Raw genomic sequence first — 23501 nt, forward strand, 5'->3', positions numbered from 1 at the left:
AACCAGCAGGTCCAACCTGCCATCTGTCCCCGAGGGAGGTAAAACCCCGCCATTATTTGTTGACATTGGTGGTGAGCGGGGGCGTTGCCAGAGGTCGCTAGTGTGCCGGGTGCCCGGGAGCACCCTTCGTGGGAACACCCATAATATTTTGCTCTCTTTCTCTGTTTTTCCCCCCCTTCCTCTTCCTTGGGGGGGGGGGGGGGTGTTCTCTGTGCATGTTCTGTAATGTATGGTAAATGATGTTTCCCCTTCACGAGGTCGTATTTTGATCACCATATACATAGATATCATTGAAACTTACTTATTTCCAGCGTGACTTCTTGATTTTTTTTTGAAGTCTCACGAGACTTGGAATGATCCCTTCGTGTTTTTATGCACAAAAACTCGCAGCAGGCCTCATGGTTGACGTCCTAGGGTGTTAGTTAAGAGACGTGTCGCCCCGTGGTGTAAACACAATGGGGTCTTTTGTGTCAACAGTTCACACCAGAGGCAGGGGTGGAAACAAAGGTTTGTTTACTACGAGTTTGTGGACGTGTGAAAAGTAGGCAGGGGTTGGTGTTGGGGAAGATGTTGGTGACGGTGTGTGGTGATGGTGACGGTGCGTTGTGTTGGTGATGATGGTGATGGTGGTGGTGGTGGTGATGGTGCGTTGTGTTGGTGATGATGATGATGGTGGTGGGGAATTGTGGTGGTAATGGTGATGATAGTCGTGGTGACTCGGGCAAAGAAGTGATGACTAGGTTCTATTGTCCATTTCAGGGAGATATATATATATATATATATATATATATATATATATATATATATATATATATATATATATATATATATATATATATATACACATTATTGAAAGTCCTTAAGTGACCAGTGTATCATTCCTCTCGTACTTTCAAGCTTTCCATCTCTATGTCATCAAACTCTCAGGTTTTCCTCGTAGATTACTCGTGTTCCACTGGGAAATAAGGCTTTCCTCAACGAGTGAAATTTCATCCGGTGTGTGGCAGTGAAATGGCTGAGGGAAAGCTGGTGAAGTAATTACATCGCATGGCTGCCAGTGTAGCATAACCCAGCTTACGGTACGGCCCCGTTAGTCTGCTGGGTTAGCAGCTATTACTGCTAGCCTAGCTCAGCGCCCGTGTCAGCTATTACCCAAGCCTAGCATCACGCCTTACGTTAGTCATGGAAATTGTGTGTTTTTGTGTCGCCTCTCCCCCCCTCTCTCTGGTCTCTGTTAGGTCCTTGTGTATCTGTGAGTGCGGTGACCAAAACCAGGCAAGCATATTCTAGTTCGGCCAAGTGATGTAGGTTGCCAATAGCTTGCTCAGTATTTCCTTATCCCTATACTCGAAAGCGACTTTGATATTTACCAAGCATAGAGACAGTGTGTGTGTCTCCTTCTACAGTTCTTTGATGGATCTCTTGACGAAGGTTAGGTCCTGTGTGAACACCCAAGTCTCTCTCTCTCTCTCTCTCTCTCTCTCTCTCTCTCTCTCTCTCTCTCTCTCTCTCTCTCTCTCATTTACACACACACACGTACACACATTCCTGCTGCTTATTTCCAACTAGATAACACTCATTTCGCGGATTTCTTTTTCGCTGTGTGCCACGGCGGGATACACTTCCGCGCCAACTGGGGGGGAAAAAAAAGGAAGTTATTCCGACGAAAAACGTAAGCGGTTGGTATTTTAGCGTCCATATTAGCAATACAAAACCTCGCAGTCTGCCACTGAAACTAGATATTGGAGCAGCGTTTGAGGGTACTTACGGTGGGGTTGTGGCGCGTTTTCGACACATCTGTCACGTACTACAGTTGAGTCCAGTAACCCCTGGGGAGAGAGAGAAAAAAAAATTGGTTCTCATTTCCTTGTTCCGTTATAACAAGAACATGTCTCTTGTTGTATTTGTGATGGAATGATCGTGATGTATTTGTTGGGGTTTCTTCTTCACCGATGATTGGAGGAGGGGGGGGGGGGGGTTGAGAGGTGATTTTTTTTTTCTAGGCTCACGTAGTCTTATGAGGCTACCATCTATGAATGTAAGGTAGGACTGACAAGATGCTCTCGCCACACGAGGCACGGGGGGCTGGTAGCGCTCACCGCATGAGGCAGGGAGGGCTGATAGCGCTCACCGCATGAGGCAGCGAGGGCTGGTAGCGCTCACCGCATGAGGTGAACGGCCTATGGGTAACCGGCACCAGTGCAGAGGAACCTTTTCACTGGGGAGGATTTTTCCCCCCGGAACGACCCGAGGCCGCCGCATCCATAGTGGCCATTATAACGATGTAGTTACGACTGACGGCGTCAGATACCGTCATACTGGGCTAGTGTGTGGTGGTGCCTACCCTGGGTGTGGTGTTGGTACACCTCCTCCCCCCGGGGGCGTTAGTGATGGTGCTCCCCAGGTGTTGTGAAGGAGGGGGCCTTCCTCTGCCAGTGTTGATGGGAAGGTGTTCTCCAGTTGATGAAGGAGGGGTTGCACTGTGCAAGTGTCTTTCTCTCATGAAAAGGGTCATACATTTTCTTATTTTTCTGGGGATATTCCATGTCGTTTGCTCTCTGCAGGCAATGGGTCAGCTTATCTTGATATATTCAGCCTCGAACGCGATACTACGACCCCTGAGCACGACGGGACGATCCTTGAGCACGACGGCACGACCTCCGAACAAGACTGTACTTAAAATTAATAATATAATGATGTTGGTTTGACCAGGATGCGGTTGTTGACGTCAGCAGTGGTCTGTGCTTCATGGTTGTGAAAGGTCGCGTGCTGAGGTAGGCAATGTTGTTGTCAAGAGATGGGGTTTTCATGGATTATTACATGAGATTTATTATTATTTTTCGTTACATCCTTGTGTTTTGGAGAATCGTAAATGAATTAGCTGCCTAGTGTTATGTAAACAATGTAGATAGGGGAAAGCTAACTCGATAAATAAATGTTTAAACATGTTGACTGAAAGATGAGTATCTGCATCTTATGACCCTGTAGGTGTAGATTTATATGTCCGTGTTTTGTTCTTTACTACAGTCGGTGTCGACCCAGTATATGGCAACAGTGTAGCCTGTTAGAGCCCAAATTATTGATGTTGGTGAAGGCACAGTCAATTGTTTAATGGAGATCTCGTGCACTTCATGAATATCGGAGGATGGACAGGGTGTCAAAGCGTATAGTGAGTGAGAGTAGAGTTGAAACCCGAGAATCGTGGTGGAGGAGAGGTTTTTGTGGGCTGGGGAGAGCGACAGGTTTTGGCGCGCATCATCAGCTGTTCCTGCCAGGGTTTGTTTACATGATGCGAGTGTTCGAACGTTTAAGGGGAAGAGGAACACTTGTTTTCCCATCGCTCTCTCATCACATGGTATCTTTAGACGGAACTACGTATCATTTTCGATCATTGTATATTACCTGATATTGTCCCGGGAGTAGAACGGAATAAATACTTCATATTTGTAAGAATTGGAAAGTACTCTCATGTCGTCTTTTGTGTTCGTGTTGAAGTGTCAGAAGTGTATACCCCGGATTGATCCGTTTTCTGTCGCTCTTGTTGTTATTTACGACTGTGTTTCACGTTCCGTGGTTTTAGTAGTGTTGGCTGTTTCCCACGGGGTGTAGTCAGGGGTAGTAGGTTAAAGATTTCTCCTTCTTTTCTTAAGATAACTGGGCCTTTCCGTTAGGAATGGAAGCTTAGATAGCAGCGAGATTGATGTGGTAATCGCCAGGAGACTTTGTTATTCTGAGGGGGACACTCTTATAAAGCATATTATTTTTTTCCATAGGAGGAGTGTGGCCAACAAGGTTTATTGTGATATCTCGGACACGACGCGGTACGACCCGTGAGCACGACGTTTCGACCTTTCAGCACGTCGTTACGACCTTTTAGTATAATGGCCTGGCGTTTGACCCATCCTTTCAAGGGTCAGGTCAGCGTACAGGTCATCAGACCTATGGGTCGTACCGTCGTACACACAGGTTGTGGGGAGGGGTGGTAAAGAAGATATTCTACGTAGGGTTACCGGGTTTAGACGCTGAGATAAAGTCTGTAGGGGAAGTGTGAAGGAGCCGTGCATACGAAATGCATTTCCCACGCGGTGGAGTTGGGCGGATCACCAACCCTCGCTGGAGGCAGAAGTTGCGTGTGGGTTGAGTACTTTTAACGACGTTTGGGGGAGGGGAGGTGTGTGTGGGAAAGCCTTTAGGGGGGTTGGAATGAGGTATATCTACCGGCCTATCAACCCTCCGGGGACTTGCAGTAAGCATGTTATTAAAATGCCTTCCCCCGTTGCCCGGTTACCCCCTTAAACCTCGGTGTGTGTGTGTCTATGGTGTTTGGATCTTGGACATCAGCTATCGTTGAGGTCAATATCAACGTTGTGACCCCACCCACACCATTGTGCGATACGTAATCACGATGATACGACCCCTGGGTACGATGACCTGTTGTTTGACCCGACTCTATATAAGGCCAGGTCGAAGGCCAGGCCATTCATACCCAGGGGTCGTAACGCATTGTTCGCTTAAGGGGAAAGGAGAATGAATGGTGATGCTTATGACACTCGCAGAGTGGTCTTTAAAGGCCAAGAGTGAGTCTTGTTCTGCAGAAATTTCGACCATGATGGCCTTCATGCTCTCCAGCCAACGTGGATTCCAGTGTGGTGTGTGGAGAAAATGGGTGATGGTGGTGGTCGGCTGCTCAGGAAACAGAAAAGGAGGGTAGGATTCACGAGATCTGATACGTCGTTTACTCTGTGTGGGGAGGATGGTGTGTGGGTGCGTTACATGCAAGTAAGGGAGGGTTAGGGTCGTTTACTCTGTGTGGGGAGGATGGTGTGTGGGTGCGTTACATGCAAGTAAGGGAGGGGTAGGGTCGTTTACTCTGTGTGGGGAGGATGGTGTGTGGGTGCGTTACATGCAAGTAAGGGAGGGTTAGGGTCGTTTACTCTGTGTGGGGAGGATGGTGTGTGGGTGCGTTACATGCAAGTAAGGGAGGGTTAGGGTCGTTTACTCTGTGTGGGGAGGATGGTGTGTGGGTGCGTTACATGCAAGTAAGGGAGGGGTAGGGTCGTTTACTCTGTGTGGGGAGGATGGTGTGTGGGTGTGTTACATGCAGGCGAGGGGGGAAGGGCAGGGCAGATGTTAGGGGTGTATGGCAATTATTCCAGCTTTGTGTGTCGGCCCGATATGCAAATATGGGAGTTTGTATGCAGTGTGTTATGTTCGGTGGCAGGTGTTCCTCCCTCCCTGCTGACGTCAGCGGAAGGGATGATTCATGGCGTCTATGGGTGTCGTAGCCCGTGTGTTTTGGTTGGTTGGTTTGAACACGTGAGGACGACGGTAGGACCCCATGGGTATGCTTGGATGACCCGTCCTTTTGACCCCGAGCCTCCGGATGCCAGGCCAGCGTGCAGAAGGGGTTGACGAACGTGTCCGCATGTCTCTGACCGAACCTCCGTACACTCGCCATAGCACCATATGATGACAGGTTTGCCCCTCATGCCCAACACCTGTAGTACCCCAGACCGTGCGGAGGGTCGGGTAGAATGTCTGTGTGAAGAGTAGAATAGAGAAAAGTAGAAAGTAGAGGATGGAGATAAGAGGGAAAAATGGGGAGGTTGTTTTTGTGGTTCAAAAGGTTGAAGAATACGAAGATCTGATGAGGTGGGTAGTTATGTGTGGGAGGGGTTGGGGAGCGACCCCTCTCTGATGAGGTGGGTAGTTATGTGTGGGAGGGGTTGGGGAGCGACCCCTCTCTGATGAGGTGGGTAGTTATGTGTGGGAGGGGTTGGGGAGCGACCCCTCTCTGATGAGGTGGGTAGTTATGTGTGGGAGGGGTTGGGGGGCGACCCCTCTCTGATGAGGTGGGTAGTTATGTGTGGGAGGGGTTGGGGGGCGACCCCTGTCTGATGAGGTGGGTAGTTATGTGTGGGAGGGGTTGGGGGGCGACCCCTCTCTGATGAGGTGGGTAGTTATGTGTGGGAGGGGTTGGGGGGCGACCCCTCTCGTGGTGGTGTACGTAATTGACCTTGTTTATTGGTCTTTCCCCCCGGGGGCTGTGGCTGTCTGTGGTATAGGCTGTATAGGATGTCTGTAAGAGGCTCAGGTGCCTGTGGGAGAGGGAGGGAGGGGTGAGTTGATGTCGGGCAGAAAACGACTTTTCCCGTTCTCTGTTTTGATTTTTTTTTTTTTTTTCGTTTTCTTCAGGTGTGATTGTAGCTCCCGTTTTTCTTCGAGTTCGATGAGGGTTCAGCCGGTGCAGTTAAGGGGGGGGGGGGATAATCGGAGTGGAAGGGGATGGTATGGTGGGGCGGGTTGTTGTTGTTGTTGTGTGTGTGTGTGTGGGGGGGGTGATGCGGGCAGGGTGAGTGTCCGGCTGTGTATGACTCAGATGCCATCAGCATTCTCTCTCTCTCTCTCTCTCTCTCTGTGTGTGTGTGTGTGTGTGTGTGTACCTTGTCTCGCTGGGTAAGAGATTTGGGCGCAAGGGAGACACCAGGACTTTATCAGAGCCCTCATTACTCCAACAGCAGAGGCAATTAAATCCATCAGATGACGAGGATATATTTGTTTTCTTTTATAGCTATGATTGGCAGTGGCTTCTGATAACGCCCCTTGTCTAGCTTCAGTATACGCTCTTAACGAATCAAACTATCGCCTATAATTGTGCCCACGCATGCATTAAGTATTAGAAGGCAATACACCCACGAAACTTATATCGAATCACTACGAATTTGTACTGGCATTAGAGAGATACATATCTCGTGGTGGACTGGCGGGAGCGGCCATGTTTGTAAGCAAACTGGAACAGTTGAAGCAGGTGTTCCGCCGAGCGCTCCTCCCCGCCACTCCACGCATTAACATATTTGCCTCTTGTCGCATACCTTCCCGGTGACATCACTCACATCATACCCCAGAAAAAAATAAATACACGTAAAAAAAAGATTGATGATATCTTAGTCCACAATATGATATACATGAAGCCTTGTAGATAATATTGATAATACAATTTTGCCTGTATCTGGCAACACGGAAACCAGAGGAGGTGAGTCACCGATTAGTAAATAATGTCCCGCATTCGTGTGTAATATATTAACGCATATGCAATATTTTTGGGCGTTATCTGAAGTAAGGTTGCGCGGGACCTTTAAGGTCTGCGCTGGCTATGAGAGTGGCACCTTGCCAACCCGGGGCGTCGAAATATAGTCCAGAATATGATTATTATAATGCTGGCGATATGTTTATTAGTGCCATATTCACCGAAGTACAAGTTATTGAACTAGAAGTGTTTTGTTGGAGGGGAAGCGAGTGGGTGTATGTAATCATCTGGGCCTTGTTCACTTTTACGTTCAAAATCCATTGATTACAACGGACGACCTTTGATTACGACAAGTACGACCCCAGTGGCGCGACGGGACAACCCCTGAGTGCGACTACGGTCGTTTGATGTGATGTGCCTGACTTTTTTGTAATCCGATTCTAGTCGCACCGTCGTTCTCAAGGGTTGCCCGTCGTGCTCAGGTCGTGCCGTCGTTTTCGAGGGTCGTACCATCGTTTTCGAGAGTCGTACCGTCGTGCTCAAGGGTCGTACCGTCGTGCTCAGGTCGTGCCGTCGTTTTCGAGGGTCGTACCATCGTTTTCGAGGGTCGTACCGTCGATCTCAAGGGTCGCCCGTCGTGCTCAGGTCGTGCCTTCGTTTTCGAGGGTCGTACCATCGTTTTTGAGAGTCGTACCGTCGTGCTCAAGGGTCGCCCGTCGTGCTCAGGTCGTGCCGTCGTTTTCGAGGGTCGTACCGTCGTGCTCAAGGGACACCCGTCGTCCTCGGGTCGTATCGTCGTCTACCGAGGGTCGCACCTACGTGCTGAAGGGGTCAAATACAAGCGAGGCAAGCGGTTGACCTGATGGTGGTGGTTGTGGCGGTGGAGTGGTGGTTAGGTGCAGCTGTTGTGTTGGAGATGGGAGCTGGCGTGGTACCTCACACTCTGATGTGGTTGTGAGGGAGGGAACCCCCGGGCATTGTGGACGGCACACAGGAGGAGGATTTTAACGGTTGGGACAAGCAAGGGGAGAGGCGGACAGACAGACGTGCTTGTGAATGATCAGGCAAGCAGGCAAACAACACACACACACACACACACACACACACACACACACATTTATAGACAAGCAGGTGCACAACACACGCACACACATACACATTTACAGACAAGCAGATTTAAGTAGTGGATACGTACATATATACTCATGGTCGAGCCACTGCTTCCCCCTTGGTGACAAGAAAAGAGGAACTCTGTCTGCCATTATGTTGTGGGGATTAAGTTGTTATGTAAAAAAGAATGGGTTTATATAACGTCTCCATGAAAGTACTTCGTGTTTGTCCTTGATTTATTGTATACTGAGTTGTACATGAGATTTGTCCGTGATGTGTTGTGTGCTGTAAACTAACTGAAGTTTCTCCTTGATTTATTTTGTCCTGGAAAGTACGTGATGTTTATCCTTGATTTATTATGTATCATATAGTACAGTATATTTGTCCTTGTTATATTGTGTATTACACAGTACATGACCGTATTTTTATGGTTTTTACTTAAAGAAAGAAGATTTGAGATATTGGTAGGTGTGTGTGTGGGGCAGGCTGCCCGGTTGGAGAGGGGGATGTTAAAAGGCAAGAAAACAGGTGAAAGAGAAATGGCCATTTTTCATTGTGTTCTCGATGAAGGTGTGTGGAGACTTTTTGTTGTGGGTTGCCTCCTAACCCTCGGGTTATGAATTTTTATTTTTTTTCTCTCAATAACTTATTGTTATTGTCGAGATGATGAAAGTGCCAGGAGAACCTTCCGGACGTGACATCCGCCACACATGTCAAAGTTCATTATTAAAAAAGAAGAAAAAGAAAAGTGGTAAAGAAAATGGTATGTAGTCACCCTTGCCCATCTTGCTCGTTAGAGCCCAGCTATCCCAAGCCAGCAGCAGTCTTATCCTCCACCCCTCCCTCCCTCCTTCTCCTCCCTCCACTCCACCCCACCCTTTGCCACCTTGATCGCCACCCCCTCTTTCCTTCCCCCTCCCCCCTCCTTCCCCCACCCCACCCCCTGCTCAAGTAGGGGCGGCAGGCGGCAAGTCACCCGTGAAATTTTGAAGGCCCCGCTTTGGGGCATGGCTTCCGGTCTTATTATATACAACCTCTCTCTCTCTCTCTCTCTCTCTCTCTCTCTCTCTCTCTCTCTCTCTCTCTCTCTCTCTCTCTCTCGGGCGTTATTTGTTTTAACCGAGCGTGTTATTATTATTATTATTATTATTATTATTATTATTATTATTATTAGTTACTTCGTGTGAGCACGTTAACCATCGTTCATGTCTGGATCCAGGGCTGATCCGACTGTGGATTCCCAGCACGTTTAAGAAACGCCAGCGGTGACGTCATGGCGTCCTTACGTAGCAGTAGCGATGTTGTGAATGGTTGTGCACAGTAACCCGGCAGGCCAGGGCCTACGTGTGTGTGTGTGTGTGTGTTTGTGTGTGTGAACGCACAGCATCACCAGACGTGCATCATATATATATGCAAATTGACGGGGGAGATAAATCCTGTTTATCTCATTGTTACTGGAGGTTGGAGATGAATGGTGTTTTCGCTCAGCACGACCGCACGACCCTTGTGCACGACGGGACGACTCTGAGCGTGAGGGAGCGACCCTTTGAGGCCAGTGTTAACGATCCTTTAGCCCCGTAGGACGAATCTGAGCATGAGGGAACGACCCTCTATAAGGACGGTGCTAACAACCCTTTTGAGCACGACGGTAGGACCGCTCAGCCCGGTGGCACGACCTCAAGAAAGACCCCTTGCGACCACCTTCTAGAACTGCACGACCCTTGGGTGGGATGACCGAGGTGTGAGAACAGATGGCCCTCACAAACACACGTAAACCTCCCTCCCTCCCCCTTCCCTCCCTCCAGCATACTAACGGTAGGTAGTGCAGGAGGGGGAGAGGGAGTGATTCTCTCTCTCTGTCTCTCTCTCTCTCTCTCTCTCTCTCTCTCTCTCTCTCTCTCTCTCTCTCTCTCTCTCTCTCTCAGTGTGCGTTTACACAGGTTGGAGTCGACCCCATGTATTGGAAGAGAGAGACAAACGAGGAGGTTTAAGGACGATTTCGCTCCTCTCCCCTCCTCCCCTGATATGATACACACACACACACACACACACACACACACACACACACACACACACACACACACACACACACACACACACACAGGTCTCCACCCCCCACTGTCACTGTCCATGGCTGCTACCCCCCCCCCCCCCCTCCGCCTTCCTCTTCCTCCCCTCGTCTCCCTGTCTGCCATTAATTATTTCCCCCCACCCTTAACCTCCCGAACCCAGAGCTCCCTCCATGTCCCCCCCATACCCTACACCCCCCCGTGCAGACTCCCTCTCTGTTCCTCCCCTTTCCCCCTCCCCCCTCTGCCGCAGCTGTCGCTCGGCCGACACAGAATCAGCTGCAGGAGAGAGAGAGAGAGAGAGAGAGAGAGAGAGAGAGAGAGAGAGAGAGAGAGAGAGAGAGAGGATCGAACCCCGCACCACATGTCATTTGATCCACAGATGCCGAGGAGGGGAAAGAATGTCATTTCTCGCTGGGAGTGTGGCCATTTTTTCCCCTCAAAAGGCCATGTTACCTTTTCGCAAAAGCCTTTTATTTCCCTGCGCTCTTACGTGTACGAATTCGTATAACAGTATCAAGGACTTTGATAGCCTTTCGAGAGAACGTTCGTTGGTTAGACGTCTACGATCGTTAGACATAAGCTGATGGGCCATTTAATTAGTTCTTATCGACAGGCCTTTTTTCACTGTAACTAATTAAATGGCTGCGCAGACAGTTTGCACGTTGTTTATAGTGGCGGGGATCGGTAATTATTATTATCTACGTTGCCTTTTGATTAGTCATTTGTGAAAAAAAAGGCTGGTAGATTTATTTCGTAGGTGGTAATGGTTTAAAGCACTTTCAGTCAACTCCTTGAACGCGACGGTACGACCCTTGAGCACAACTGTACGACCCTTGAGCACGACGGCACGACCCTTGGGCATGATTGCCTGCCTTCTAAGACCAGGGTCGTACGGGTCGTGTTCAAGGGTCGTACAGTCGTACTCAAGGGTTGTACAGTCGTACTCAAGGGTCTTTCAGTCGTACTCAAGGGTCGTACGGTCGTACTCAAGGGTCTTTCAGTCGTACTCAAGGGTCGTACGGTCGTACTCAAGGGATTACTGTAGATATAAGGTCTTATATGAAGAATTATAAACCTAGTTTTTTCACACATAACCTCTCTTTCATCGTATACACCCTCAAATCTACTGTAGTAACGTGTGATTCAGACATGTACTACGTTCATAATTGCGTCACATGTCGGGAATTCTTCGGATGTGTGAATGATAAGGAGTAAATGAATTGTTGTTGATCAAAATCTAGACTTTTTTATTGGCAAAATAATCGTTTATGTAATGCTTTTTTTGTGTTTTGTTGTTGACAGTGTATTTATTTATCTATGTCTAGGCGTGTCTTTATTGGCAGAGGAACAGACTTTATTCCATGTTCTTGGCTGATTTGGGTTGTGAATTTTCTAATAACTTCTGTGTTGTTAGTGACCAGGATTTGGACGGTCTGTGTGTTGTTCGTTGGCAGATATATTTGCCAATTAATGACAGACCTGTACGTTTATATAACTTCGGGGGGAAGGGGTGTCTTAGGGGGTCTGGGGTGTTGCTGAAACTGCCACACGTAATGGGTCTTGCTCTCTCTCTCTCTCTCTCTCTCTCTCTCTCTCTCTCTCTCAGGGTACCTGCGGAGTTTGTGACGGGGTAAATGGTGCTTTGTCCTCTGACCCGTGACCTGACCTTCGGGCATCCCTCGCCCCAAGGAGAGAGAGAGAGAGAGAGAAGATGTATATAAGTGTTATTACCACAGTTTGCTCTCTTTGTTATTCTTACTTATTGTTCCATTGTTTTTCCTGTGTTACGTCGTCCTCTTTATTATCATTATTATTATTATCTGTAAATCTGTCATCCTGTGTGTGTGTGTATGTTGGTATGTTCTCATGTTAAGAACTCTTTGTGTCCTTCACTTTCACACACACACACACACACACACACACACCAATCAGTCTGAAAATTATACAAGAAATTTACTTAACTGCAAAAGAAATTTTGAAAAAAAAAATAACAAGAGACTATTGTAGAGAAGTCATCAGACAACCCACGACTTTCCCTACATCCACCCGAAACAAATCGTCAGCTTAGAAAGAGCAGCTTATGAAGATGAGGAACCTGGAGGAGGAAGGGTTGTGGAGGATGTTGTGAGGATACGCAAGGAAGGGGGGAAGGAGGAGAAAGGAGGGGGGCTGAATGACGAATAGTTTTTTTCACAGTAGAGAACACGGCAGCCCCTGTATCAGTGAGAGGGAATGGGGATATATCGTCTGAAAGCATTAAAAGGTTTGGGAAAAGAGTCAACGTGTTGACTATCAAATGGTCTTGAACTCCATATAAGTTTCATGGTGATGGTGTAGATCCTTCGTGTGTGTGTGTGTGTGTGTGCTGATGGCGTGTGGTGCTGGTGTTGCTGCTGGACAGACCGCTGGAAGTAGCTGGAGATATCGTTCTAACGGGAGGAGAATGTGGCAGCTGTCGTGCCTCACTTCAAGAAAGTAGACAGGAAAGTTCCGCTGCACTACGAACCAGTTCCGCTGATGAATTTGGTCTATAAAGCACTGATCAGAAAGCAAATGGATGATTACTTAGGAAAAAAAGAACTATGTAAGTCAGAGAGAACACAGATTTAGGGATAACTCTGGCATTTTTTATGAGACAGCGTGTTGTGTTCTGGACAAAGGACGAGGCTGGCCTGATTGTATGTGGACTGCCTGAAAGCATTTGACACCGGGCCACATTGGAGTAGGCTGCTCACGACTCGAGTTTGCCGCGAGACAGGGCCATCGCGTAGCGCATACCGCAGAAAAACAGTTGCGAAAAAACTTTCTGGATAAGTTAACTGCTGTCAAGTGTTATGTATGAGGTAGATAGATTGTATGCACGTGGACTGAAAAAAAGCCAGCACCCCGACGCGTGGGTGAGACCAGAAGATTGAAACTAGACAGTCCCTGTCGTGTTGGATCTGCGCGTGTTGCCGTCACGAGATTCGAGCCGGGTATTATACACCTCCCTGGTCGGTGGCTGCCTACCAGAGAGAGAGAGAGAGAGAGAGAGCGTTTCACCAGTACACCTCCACCCAGTGCGTACTTGCGTACTCCGGCACTTCGCCGCTCCACACACCCGCCCAGCACGGCCGCCTCCACTTCATCACACTACCCGACATTTATATATGTGTGTGTGTGTGTGTGTGTGTGTGTGTGTGTGTGATGCCCGTCTTTAGAAATACATACATGATTTTTTTTTTCATAGTTTCCCCTGGTCTCAGATTTATGCTTTATAGGAGCAGTTGCTTAAATTCAAAGAAAATACCGATTGACGGAGGAAAAAAAAGAATGGAATGTTATTCAAGTTTTTGAATTATATGTTGCTGCGCTTCGAGAACAATCTCACTTGATTTTGTGAGAAAGAAATTTTATTATAGTGCAGACGAGCGATAAATGGGTAGGAAATGTGTGTAAGAGCTCACTTTAGTCATTTTTTTTTTCTTAAAGTCTGCAATTTCGTTGCTTAAAAACACCATTTAAGTTGGGGAGACTTAAGAGCCACAAGCGAACTGTGGTCTGAGTCTTATTTACCGCAATGATAATTACGCTACATATATATATATATATATATATATATATATTCCTATGTTGTAGTGTATTTTAGGTTATGAGTTCGAAGAGATAACTGTGGATGGAGTGTTGCCAGCTTCCGTCACTCGTGCTCTGTATTTCGAATTCATGTCTTACAGTCTTTTTTTTTTATTCACCTGTATTTTTTTGTATCTGCAGTGTGTTTTAGCTGTTCATAAAGTTTGCCCTGAAATAACGTTGTTTATTCATTTTTGAGGGTAATTGGGTGTTTGCGTCATTTCTTAACTAAAAATTACTATATAGGTCGTGGTTATAGATATATATTTTTTTCCCCAAAATTATGAATTGAATTCATTAAACTCGTTAGAGGTTACCAACGCCACGTATTTTTTAAAGTACAACGAGAGTCGTAGTATTTAATATAGTTTGGAGATTAACGTTATTTTCATGTTGTACCGAGAACTGATTATGTATATATCTGACTTCCGCTGATTGTGGTGTATAGGCGGATGCTGCGTCGAGAGCCAGCTATAAATATATAAGTGACTCTCCCTCCTGTCTAGTGCAGTATTTATGTAGCGGTGAGAGAGGGAGAGATGTATGCATAGATCCTTCTGTTCACATAACCTAGCGAGGGTCATACACGCCTGTGAGAGCCACCACGGTCTTAGAAATGATCCTGGACTGATATGGTTTGTAACTTAACTGCCTTGATTAAAACCCTGGCAGTTGATAGACCTAGAGTCCAGTTAATTGTCATCCAACACCAATTAACAGTTTCATGCGCAGTTACATGCGTAGTGGTGGTTCTTTTGTGCGTACGGAGGCGCTTGAATACAGAGAATGCAGATGGTAACGGACCACAGAGACGGGAGGGGTCCGTTCGATTCCGTGTGCGGCGTGTTCATGGGGGAAAAGAGACCAGCATGAGGAGACGCACCCGCTGTCTCTTAATGTGTGTGGATGGAGGTGCTCTGTCGCGGGGACTTAAATGCCGTCTCTTTTTTACTTTAACGCATCTGTTTGTCTTACTTTTAACTGCCCGTCATATTGGTTACTTATGTGCGAGCAATTTAAGGTAGCGAACGCACTTTTTGCCTCATTCGAAGTATAACGTTTGCCTTTGAGTTTGTATCCAGAACGACGAGTGAATCAGACTGATAGAGCCTTCAGTGAATGAAGTCACTTGGATCAGAGTTTGTCAAAGCTCTGAATCTTCCCTCGAAGTTCAGTAAATTCAGGGTCACAATCTCGGCTGCCCTCAACAGGTTCGGTTTCTCACTGACGGGAGGTGTCTTGATCGCCCGCCGCTACGCTGTCTTCAAGTGTCGTGTGTATGATCATGCACGTCCACCGGAACCGAACATAGCAGCGTTATATTGAAGATGGTGGGTGGGGGACCAATCAGTTAGAAAGTGAATGGCTGATTGGGTAGTGATAATCTTAGTGATTTACAATCTTGTTTTCGAATGAATGGTATCGGTAAATTTACCAGCTGCGCAAGCCATGTTCGTTGGCGATAGTTTCCGGACAGAGACTTGCTATCTTTGTCTGTGTGTGTGTGTTGTGTGTGTGTGTGTGTGTGTGTGTTTTGAGGTGAGGCAGGTGGTAATGATTACTGACGATATATAGATAGGTTAGTCTCCACGTAGACAGCTGGCGATACACCGAGGTTAGTCATCATATAGATGGCTGGCGATATATAGAGGTTAGTCTGGACGTAGATAGCGATAGATAGAGGTTAATTAATACCCAGACACTGATAGCGGGAGACAGTCTTAAACCGTCGTCCGGTGGCGCTGTGTCTATGTTACACGTTAAGACCGTTGGATGTCACAGTCCTTTTAAAGTCCGAGTGCTCTTAGCGATATCTGCCCGGAGGCTACATTTCCAGAGATTAATTCTAGCTAAGAGGAAGTCGTGCTATCGCCTGCTTAGCGTCATATATATATTCAGGGGTTGTTGATCGTCATAACCGCTTGTCAAGACGTAACCTTTTCTCTCGTTAAAATCGCATCTCTTTTTATCGTTTTCCTCCAGGCGATAATCTCAGAGACGCCCTACGCGACGTGACCAGGTGAAAAGATTAGGTTCCATTATTATTATTATTATTATCTGTTTGCATGTAATTATGTTAAAAAGACTCCAGGTTAGAAATGATATGTGGAGCGACCGTGTTAGGATGGTCAGAGATATGTGTTTAAGGAGATTTTGCAAAAGAATCTTCATGTTAGTAGAATATACGGCATTGTGATATATTGGGTATGATATATAGATATATTTGGTATAGTATTTATGATTGATAGTGTGTAACGGTCCTACATTACCATATATGTATAGTCTTGAAACTTTTGACATTTCCGTTTAAGTCTAGCAGACGCTTATTTGCTATACACGTTCGTGGTGGAACATTCAACAACAGCAGGGTTGTGATAAGGTTATGAACGCGGGTTATGACGCCGTCCACGCTTTTTAAAGTTTAAGATTTGTGAAATTTTGAAGTCCACAGTAACAGGTGGGAAGAGAGACACAGAGTTGTGTGATGGCTTCATAAGCTTGTAGGTAGATCGGGTATGTATTACTCTGGGAAATACTGAGTGTCGTGTGAAGGATTTCATGTAATTTCATACAGCGAAGTAAAGGTAGGGCGAAAGAACACTGCGAATTAAACTTACGCAGTTTAGTTTGTGTGGGGAGGCGGAACTGCCAGCCGCATGAGCCAGTTTTTTTGTTTTTACGTTGCTTATTGTTGGTATCTACTTTTCTTTTACATGATTCAGTTTTGGGTTAGACTTGAAAAAAACTGCTACTAAATGTTTAGATTGTATTTCAAACAAGGTACATGTGCAGTATGATAGTTTAGGGAGGCTGTCGGCAGCGAAGTTCCGAACGCTGGAACACCCTTAGCCAGCCACCCAAAACCGGCAGGTTTAGTTTGTCATCGGGAAGTGGGAGGAGGGTGTGCTAGCTGCGGACACGTCGTACCCATGACAGGTGATGCTGGTCCAACACAGACTCGCATGAACATCATCATGTTTTCTTACACACAAGATTATGTGCTTGGTTAAAACGAAACTTGGTGAAGTGACTTGGCTACCTTGAAACTGAACATTTTGACTGGCTTATGATTTTTCCGAACGGCAGTGCGGTGGTGTGTGTGTCTTTTCGTGGTCGGCAGTCGTAGAATTTCGGTTAACTAGACGATCTCCAAAAATGGATTGTGGATTTTTGTGCTGGTCATCCCCGAGGAACAGACGGAAGCCCGCATATCCAGGTAAAGTTATCCGTTGTCGTTTGAAATGGGTTTTTGAGCAAAGTGCGGACCATTAGGTCTTGAAAACTTTGTGGGTAATGTTAGAGGATAGTTAAACCTAACAACCACGCATTGTCAACTATGCTGTGGTTTTGACAATTGTACGTGTGTTTACATGCTGGTAAGTAGGTGAGGTTGATATTTCATTCATGTTATTTATGACGCGAAACGTGATTTGTGGCATGTATTTGGTTGCGTTGTAATGTTAGTTCAGGGATTTTCGATGCCTTTTGAGACAAGATGGACTTGATTTCAGTTAAGAATGTTGTTAGCTTAGATTTTTGGTTACATTTGATGGGACTAAACAAGAGAGAGAATTTAGTCAGCCAAGGGTATGATGAAGGTTCAGTATTTAGATTTTGGGATTTATTGAAATGTGTCCCATGACGTCAAGAAGTGTTTCATCTATAGACAGACTTAAAGAATGGAAGACTGTGCACCCGTTTAGAACATCTCAGCCATGTTTTTCCTGTATGTTTGTATGATGCTTTCTGATTTAGTTCCCTGACAAAGACAGCTCCCATAGATTCATGCATAAGTAATTTTACATGGCTTAAAGCTAGCAGATTACCGACCCTACTTTACGTACATCTTTGATGATACCGGGTTCACTTCTGCTACCAGAGCCTGTGATCATTGCTAGCGGCAGTGTAGTAACTCCTATGCCCTATCAGGCTCTTTGAGTCGGCTGACCGCAGGCTTGCCATTTTTCCACAACTCGGCTGGACCAACAAACATTGTAGGTACTAGTTCTGACCATTTATACGTGGATCACCAAGAATTGTGTGATGTAAGTTATACACCTTCATATTTTTTTTCATAAGGTTCGTGCCCGTGTGGGTGGTTAATGATAATCATGGGGCATGGGTGAATAGTTTCTGTTGTGTGTATTGATATGTAAGGCAAGGATGTATATGATTGTACGTCTCCCCAGCATAGCCTTGCTACCCACACAGGAGCACATAGGTACACACGAGCCCCAAAGTGATAAATAGTTTTGTTTTTACAGTGTTGGGTTAGCGGGAGGGCAAGGACGAGAAGCGCCAGCCCGGTAGACCACTTGGTAGTGTGCATCAGCCTGGAAGGTTATCAGAAACCCACCATGGCGCTGCACCTAGACAAATAAGGTTATCGTAGCCGATCTGTTTGTTCCTAGTAGCTGCGGACGAAACCCATATGCAGACCCACACTGGGGGGGAGGGAAGGCGATGTACGCGTAAAGCTTTTTGTCGGTCAGGGATGGAAGCTCGCCTCTTGCCCCTCCACGTCGTGCAGACCGGGGACAAGCTTGTCTGCTTGATCTCTTTGGTTTGCATTGAGCCCTCGGTCCGCTAGCCAGCTTATCTTCTACAAGCTCAGGTTGGCAGCTGTCCCTGAATTGGGCCACAAGGTCCACAATGCTTGTAATATTTGTTGATAATAAGTTGAACGAGCTTTAGGACCCGAATTTTACATTTGTCTTTATAGTACTTTTCTCTCCCGTTGTGATTATGGTTTGGACTATTAAGTAGTCTAGTTAGAAGCATTTTGAAATTGAATTTTCTAGGCATTTACATAGCAGAAATTAATATACTTTATGCTGTGTTGTAAGTTTCACATAATGGAGAACCATCCATGTTTTTTTCACGAATTATTATGTATATATACTTTACCTGGATTTTGGAGTTAGAAAGGAATTCCATTTCAAGAGGACTGGGTTATGAGTGTTCACAGTACGGAGGCCTGATTAATAATGCAGTAGGTATTGTATTGCGTTGGCCATTGTGCTTGTGGTACCGCTACTCTTATGAATGTTTAATGACGTGGTCAGGGGTATGGGCTGGTGGATGTCTGTTAACAGGGGAGTGTCTGCAGATGTTAATTCACCATTGTTCTCGCTGTACTGACCGGGGAACTGTAGCGTAAATAGATTATCAGATACAGATTTTTTTTTCCCACGTATTTAGAACACACATATCTACATGGTATATATATACACAACGCAAAAACTCTGAAGATTTTGCACTTTTTGTGTTAGAGAAGGTTGGAGCAGCAGAGCTAGGGTTCTAAGATACGTCTAGGATACTTTAACATCAGAGAGGAGGAACTGGGCGATATAGAAGACAAACGATGATTAAAGTTGTGTTGTTAAGAGTTTCATGATGGAAATCAAGGGGAAGAAGTATTCGTAAGAGGAGATGAAGCACCACCCATCACGCTAGGCACGCAAATGGTAAATAGTATTCGAAGGAAGGAAGTTGTTGTTGGACTGATGAGTTTATGATTGTTGGGGTATATAGTGTGGATGAAGAGGTTAGCGAGGAGAGTGAGGCGTGGTAGTGAAGCAAAGGCTCTCCCTCTCTCTCGTCTCATGGGTACTGTAAGGCCTGGTAGTGTGTGTGTGTGTGTGTGTGTGTGTGATGGATGCCAGGAGTGTCTGGCTGGAGTCGTGAAGGAACCCAGGATTGCGCGACGCAGGAGAGAGAGAGAGAGAGAGAGAGAGAGAGAGAGAGAGAGAGAGAGAGAGAGAGAGAGAGAGAGAGAGAGCAGGACCCCAACAATAAAGTCGTTGCTCTACTTGCTTGCCAGCCCGCCCGGCCCCCTAACCCCTAGCGGAGGCCTCACGGGTGGGGGGGGATCTTCCTGTTGAGAGGTCGAACTTTTGAATGTCAGGGTGACGATGCGCCGTGACCCCTCCTGACCTGTTGTTGTGGAAGACGTGTGTGAGTGGTGCGCCAGTGTGGTGGTTGGTGCTGTGGAGAAAGTTCACGTGGTATTTTAAGGCCGCTCTAGATATGGCATGATAAGGTTGCTAGGTTTAGAAAAATGTATATGCCTATTTAAGGGTATGGAAGTTATAGTTTATAACTAGGAAGTTGTCATAGATTTTTTTGTGAATCTTATGATTGAATTGCATTAGCATACGTTTAGTAGCGTATCAGAATTGTAAAATCGCGTTGTATGATACATTTATCGATATATATGCGGATGTAGCCGCGCCGTGCATCGGAAAATCCGACTACGGTCATTTCCGTTAACTTTTCAAACGCTTCCAGAAGCAGCCAACCGCCGCACCCTGTGCATGATACTGCTTGCACAAGTTCACCTACGGAGGTGCAGACGTGGGAGTGTTGTTGCTAGGCCCGTAATTCCGTCTTATACTTTCTACGGAGATTTAGTATTTTTTTCTTAACTTTTTCAGTGTCTGCTTACGCTTTCGTATATTACCTTCTTGTTTCCTCACCGAAAGTGGTGTTTATACCTCTACGAAGTCGCGTGTTTCTTGTGATTTTCTTCATGTGCTGATTACCATAAGGCAAAACACGATTGAGTCTCCAAGTGCGCTTTCGTGTAATCACATCGTCGTCAGGGGAGATACAAGAATGAGATAGAAGACGTGGTATATGTATGTTAGAGGTGAAGCTAAGACGTCGTTGGTACACAAGTGTTTGTGGTTTGTGGTTTTCGGGTGTGGCACAGTGGCTGTTGTAAAATTTTCACACACTTCTGACCTACTGCAGTTTATATATATATATATATATATATATATATATATATATATATATATATATATATATATATATATATAATAGTTTTAACTAAATCACTCCTCGTGATACATAACGTGTGTATTTCCTTTTTTGGAACTATTTCTTCTATTAATTGTACTTAACCCATTCCTTAGAAGTTTTAACCTGTGTTTATATTTGTTATTTTCTCGACCACACCACCTCCCGTTCCCTCATGTTTACGCCTCTTTACGTCTCCGGACACAGTCCTCTCTCCCCCACCCCCAACTCTGAATGCCCAGTGATGTGAACAGCCATCCCATGGCTTCCCATCTGTGGGATTACGGCGTCCCGGGATCCGGCTGGGAACTTAACTATGGTCAAACGGATCGTTATCGCGAAGACCATCTCTATCGGGGGGGGGGGGGATTTTTGGGGTGGAGGTGGGAGTTTAGCTAGTGGACGTTATCTCAGTGGTTGGGATGTAGTGGGTAAACATCACCATGGTGATTTTTTTTTTTCAAGTGGCCATAGTTAGAACTACAGAATTCAGTCGCGTAGCACTTCATCATGTTTTCTTGTACCGCATTTGGCATTCATAATCAGAAGTTAGAGAAAGTTTGGTAATGGAACGTAAGTAAGAGGGCAATTAAGGCCTAATTGGTTCTCTTGGTTAGTTTTGACTCGTAAGCGCCAACTGATGGGCATGATGAGAGGGGCCTCCATCTGGTGGTGCAACGCGCGCGCGTATTTTTTTTTTTTTTTTTTCCGCTCAGCAGCGGACCACCTCCCCCCCCCCCCCCCACTTTCCTCCCTCCGCCCCACTTTCCTCCCTCCGCACACTGTCAGTATAATCCGTCTACCAGCGCCTACAGCGCTTGTTGGTTGGGTCCAGCCTCCGTAGACGGGGTATTCTCGGAAAGAGTCCTGAATCATAATGTATTATTCAGTTCAATGGATTTTTTTTTTTCCTTTTTGAGCTTCCATGACATGAGTTGGCATGGACGCACCCATGAATACGTATGGATGTAGGCCAGCTCATGATCTGCGGGTTCAAACACCGTGTTGATCAACAGAGAGGAATTTAAAGACCGTGAGGCCCCCATGGCACAGGCCAGTGGATGACCCGGATAAAGTCTCTCATGGTCCCTCACGGCCGCCATGGACGGCTCATTATGTCTCTGTCAACGCAGCCAAACATCCAGAATCGATGATTATATAGTGTTGTTGAGCGGCGGCGTCTGGGGTCTATAGCCAGTACTGCCTGGCGTAGCGCGTACTACATCGATCTGGCGTTACCCCTGTTCGGTATAGCTATGTGGGTGGACGTAATCCCCACAGGGGTGGCTGTCGGCTGTTGTTTGTGGTTAAGGGGGTGACGCTGGCTGAAGCCTTTGGGAAGGGGAGGATGAGGAGGAGGCGGCGGTGGTGGTGGTGGCTGAATATATATGATTTTAAAGTACTATATATATATATATATATATATATATATATATATATATATATATATATATATATATATATATATATGATATGAAAAATCCTATGAGTCCAAGGGGAAATGAAACACGATAAGTTCCCAAGCGCATTTTCATGTAATAATCACGTCATCAGGGGAGAGGTAAGAAAGAAATATAACAGTTGATATACAACTAAGAGACTTGGCTCAACTTTATATAAGAGCTACCTAGCATTTACTGTTCTAGAATAGTCTGAATATTTGATTGTGGTTTCTTTTTTTGTATAATAAGCCTTGCTATTGTGATTTAGATCCTGAATTATTCATAATTTGCATATTGGAACTCGCTCTCTCTTTTGAAAACTCTCTTTTTTAGCACTTTAAAAGAACGTTTCGTTTAGTTTCATCAGTCGCTGTTTCTTCTTGTTTGTGGTTGTCGTGGTGTCGCCGCGCACTGATGACGTGATTATCTTTAAATCTTCAATTATTCCCGAGTTAGTCTGGCTGCGGGCCAGGCAGGTCCCCTCCCTCACTCCCTCCCGTGTTATCATCATTTGGCGTTGATTGCTCGATTGGTTATATCGGGGCTTAAAGACCACTATCGATCGCCGGGGGTCACTTAAGGTCACCAACGGTTGACCAATATAACCACCAGTTAAAAATACAAACGATCTCGTTGAGCACCTTCGTCAGGTGTTCGCAGGATGAGTCTCGAGATCATACACTCTTACTGTTTACACACACGTCAGTCTGCTGGGTTTTCTCTCTCTCTCTCTCTCTCTCTCTCTCTCTCTCTCTCTCTCTCTCTCTCTCTCTCTCTCTCTCTCTCTCTGTGCATCATCATGCACGCTGCGCAGCCCTTGGGTGAACTGGTTCATATGCCGTGGTGTATGCCACAACCACGGCCCCCCAACCAGTCAGGTCGTTACGTTGATGCTACACACACACACACACACACACACACACACACACACACACACACACACACACACACACACAGCCTCGAACGAAGCAGGTGACCTCACTTCACCTTCATTCTGGCTCACACACTCTTAAAAGCCAGCCACAGTGTTCTTAACTGTGCCCTCCTGTCACAAAGGATCGCTTTGCTAACCAACCACGCCTCCTCGTCGTCGCTCGCCAAACCACCGTTAGTTACCCCCACGTCGTTTTGTGTATGGTATTGGCCCTCCCCCTCAGCCAGCCAGTCGTAGTTGATGTACCAAGTATGCGGGAGATAGAAGAAGGAGGAGGAGAGGAGTACGTGATGCGGTGGCCGACCCCTGGCGATTTATAAGCGCCGTTGGTGACGATGCAGTGGTGTGAGAGAGCACATGATGCGAGGTCTCATATGCTGGCTTGGCAGTAACCATCTCTCTCTCTCTCTCTCTCTCTCTCTCTCTCTCTCTCTCTCTCTCTCTCTCTCTCTCTCGGAAACACTCCACGGGGCCAACCCGGGTTTGTTATTGTTTATGGG

General features: G+C 46.3%; 1 protein-coding gene across 4 annotated transcripts in view; it reads left to right on the forward strand.

Annotated features, from left to right (window-relative positions):
- LOC139746315 (uncharacterized) overlaps positions 1–23501 on the forward strand; it is a 174368-nt gene that overhangs the window by 105102 nt on the left and 45765 nt on the right. The window contains exon 1 of one of the 4 annotated variants that reach the window (XM_071657443.1): positions 16690–17038. The exons of the other annotated variants lie outside the window; for them this stretch is intronic. Within the exon in view, the coding sequence (XP_071513544.1) occupies positions 16978–17038 (61 nt within the window). The 5' untranslated portion in view covers positions 16690–16977. Of the gene's footprint in view, positions 1–16689; positions 17039–23501 lie in introns of those variants that run through there. 4 annotated transcript variants of the gene reach the window in all.

Source organism: Panulirus ornatus, chromosome 64 (assembly GCF_036320965.1).
Source record: "Panulirus ornatus isolate Po-2019 chromosome 64, ASM3632096v1, whole genome shotgun sequence".
In the NCBI taxonomy this organism is placed as follows: Eukaryota; Metazoa; Arthropoda; class Malacostraca; order Decapoda; family Palinuridae; genus Panulirus; species Panulirus ornatus.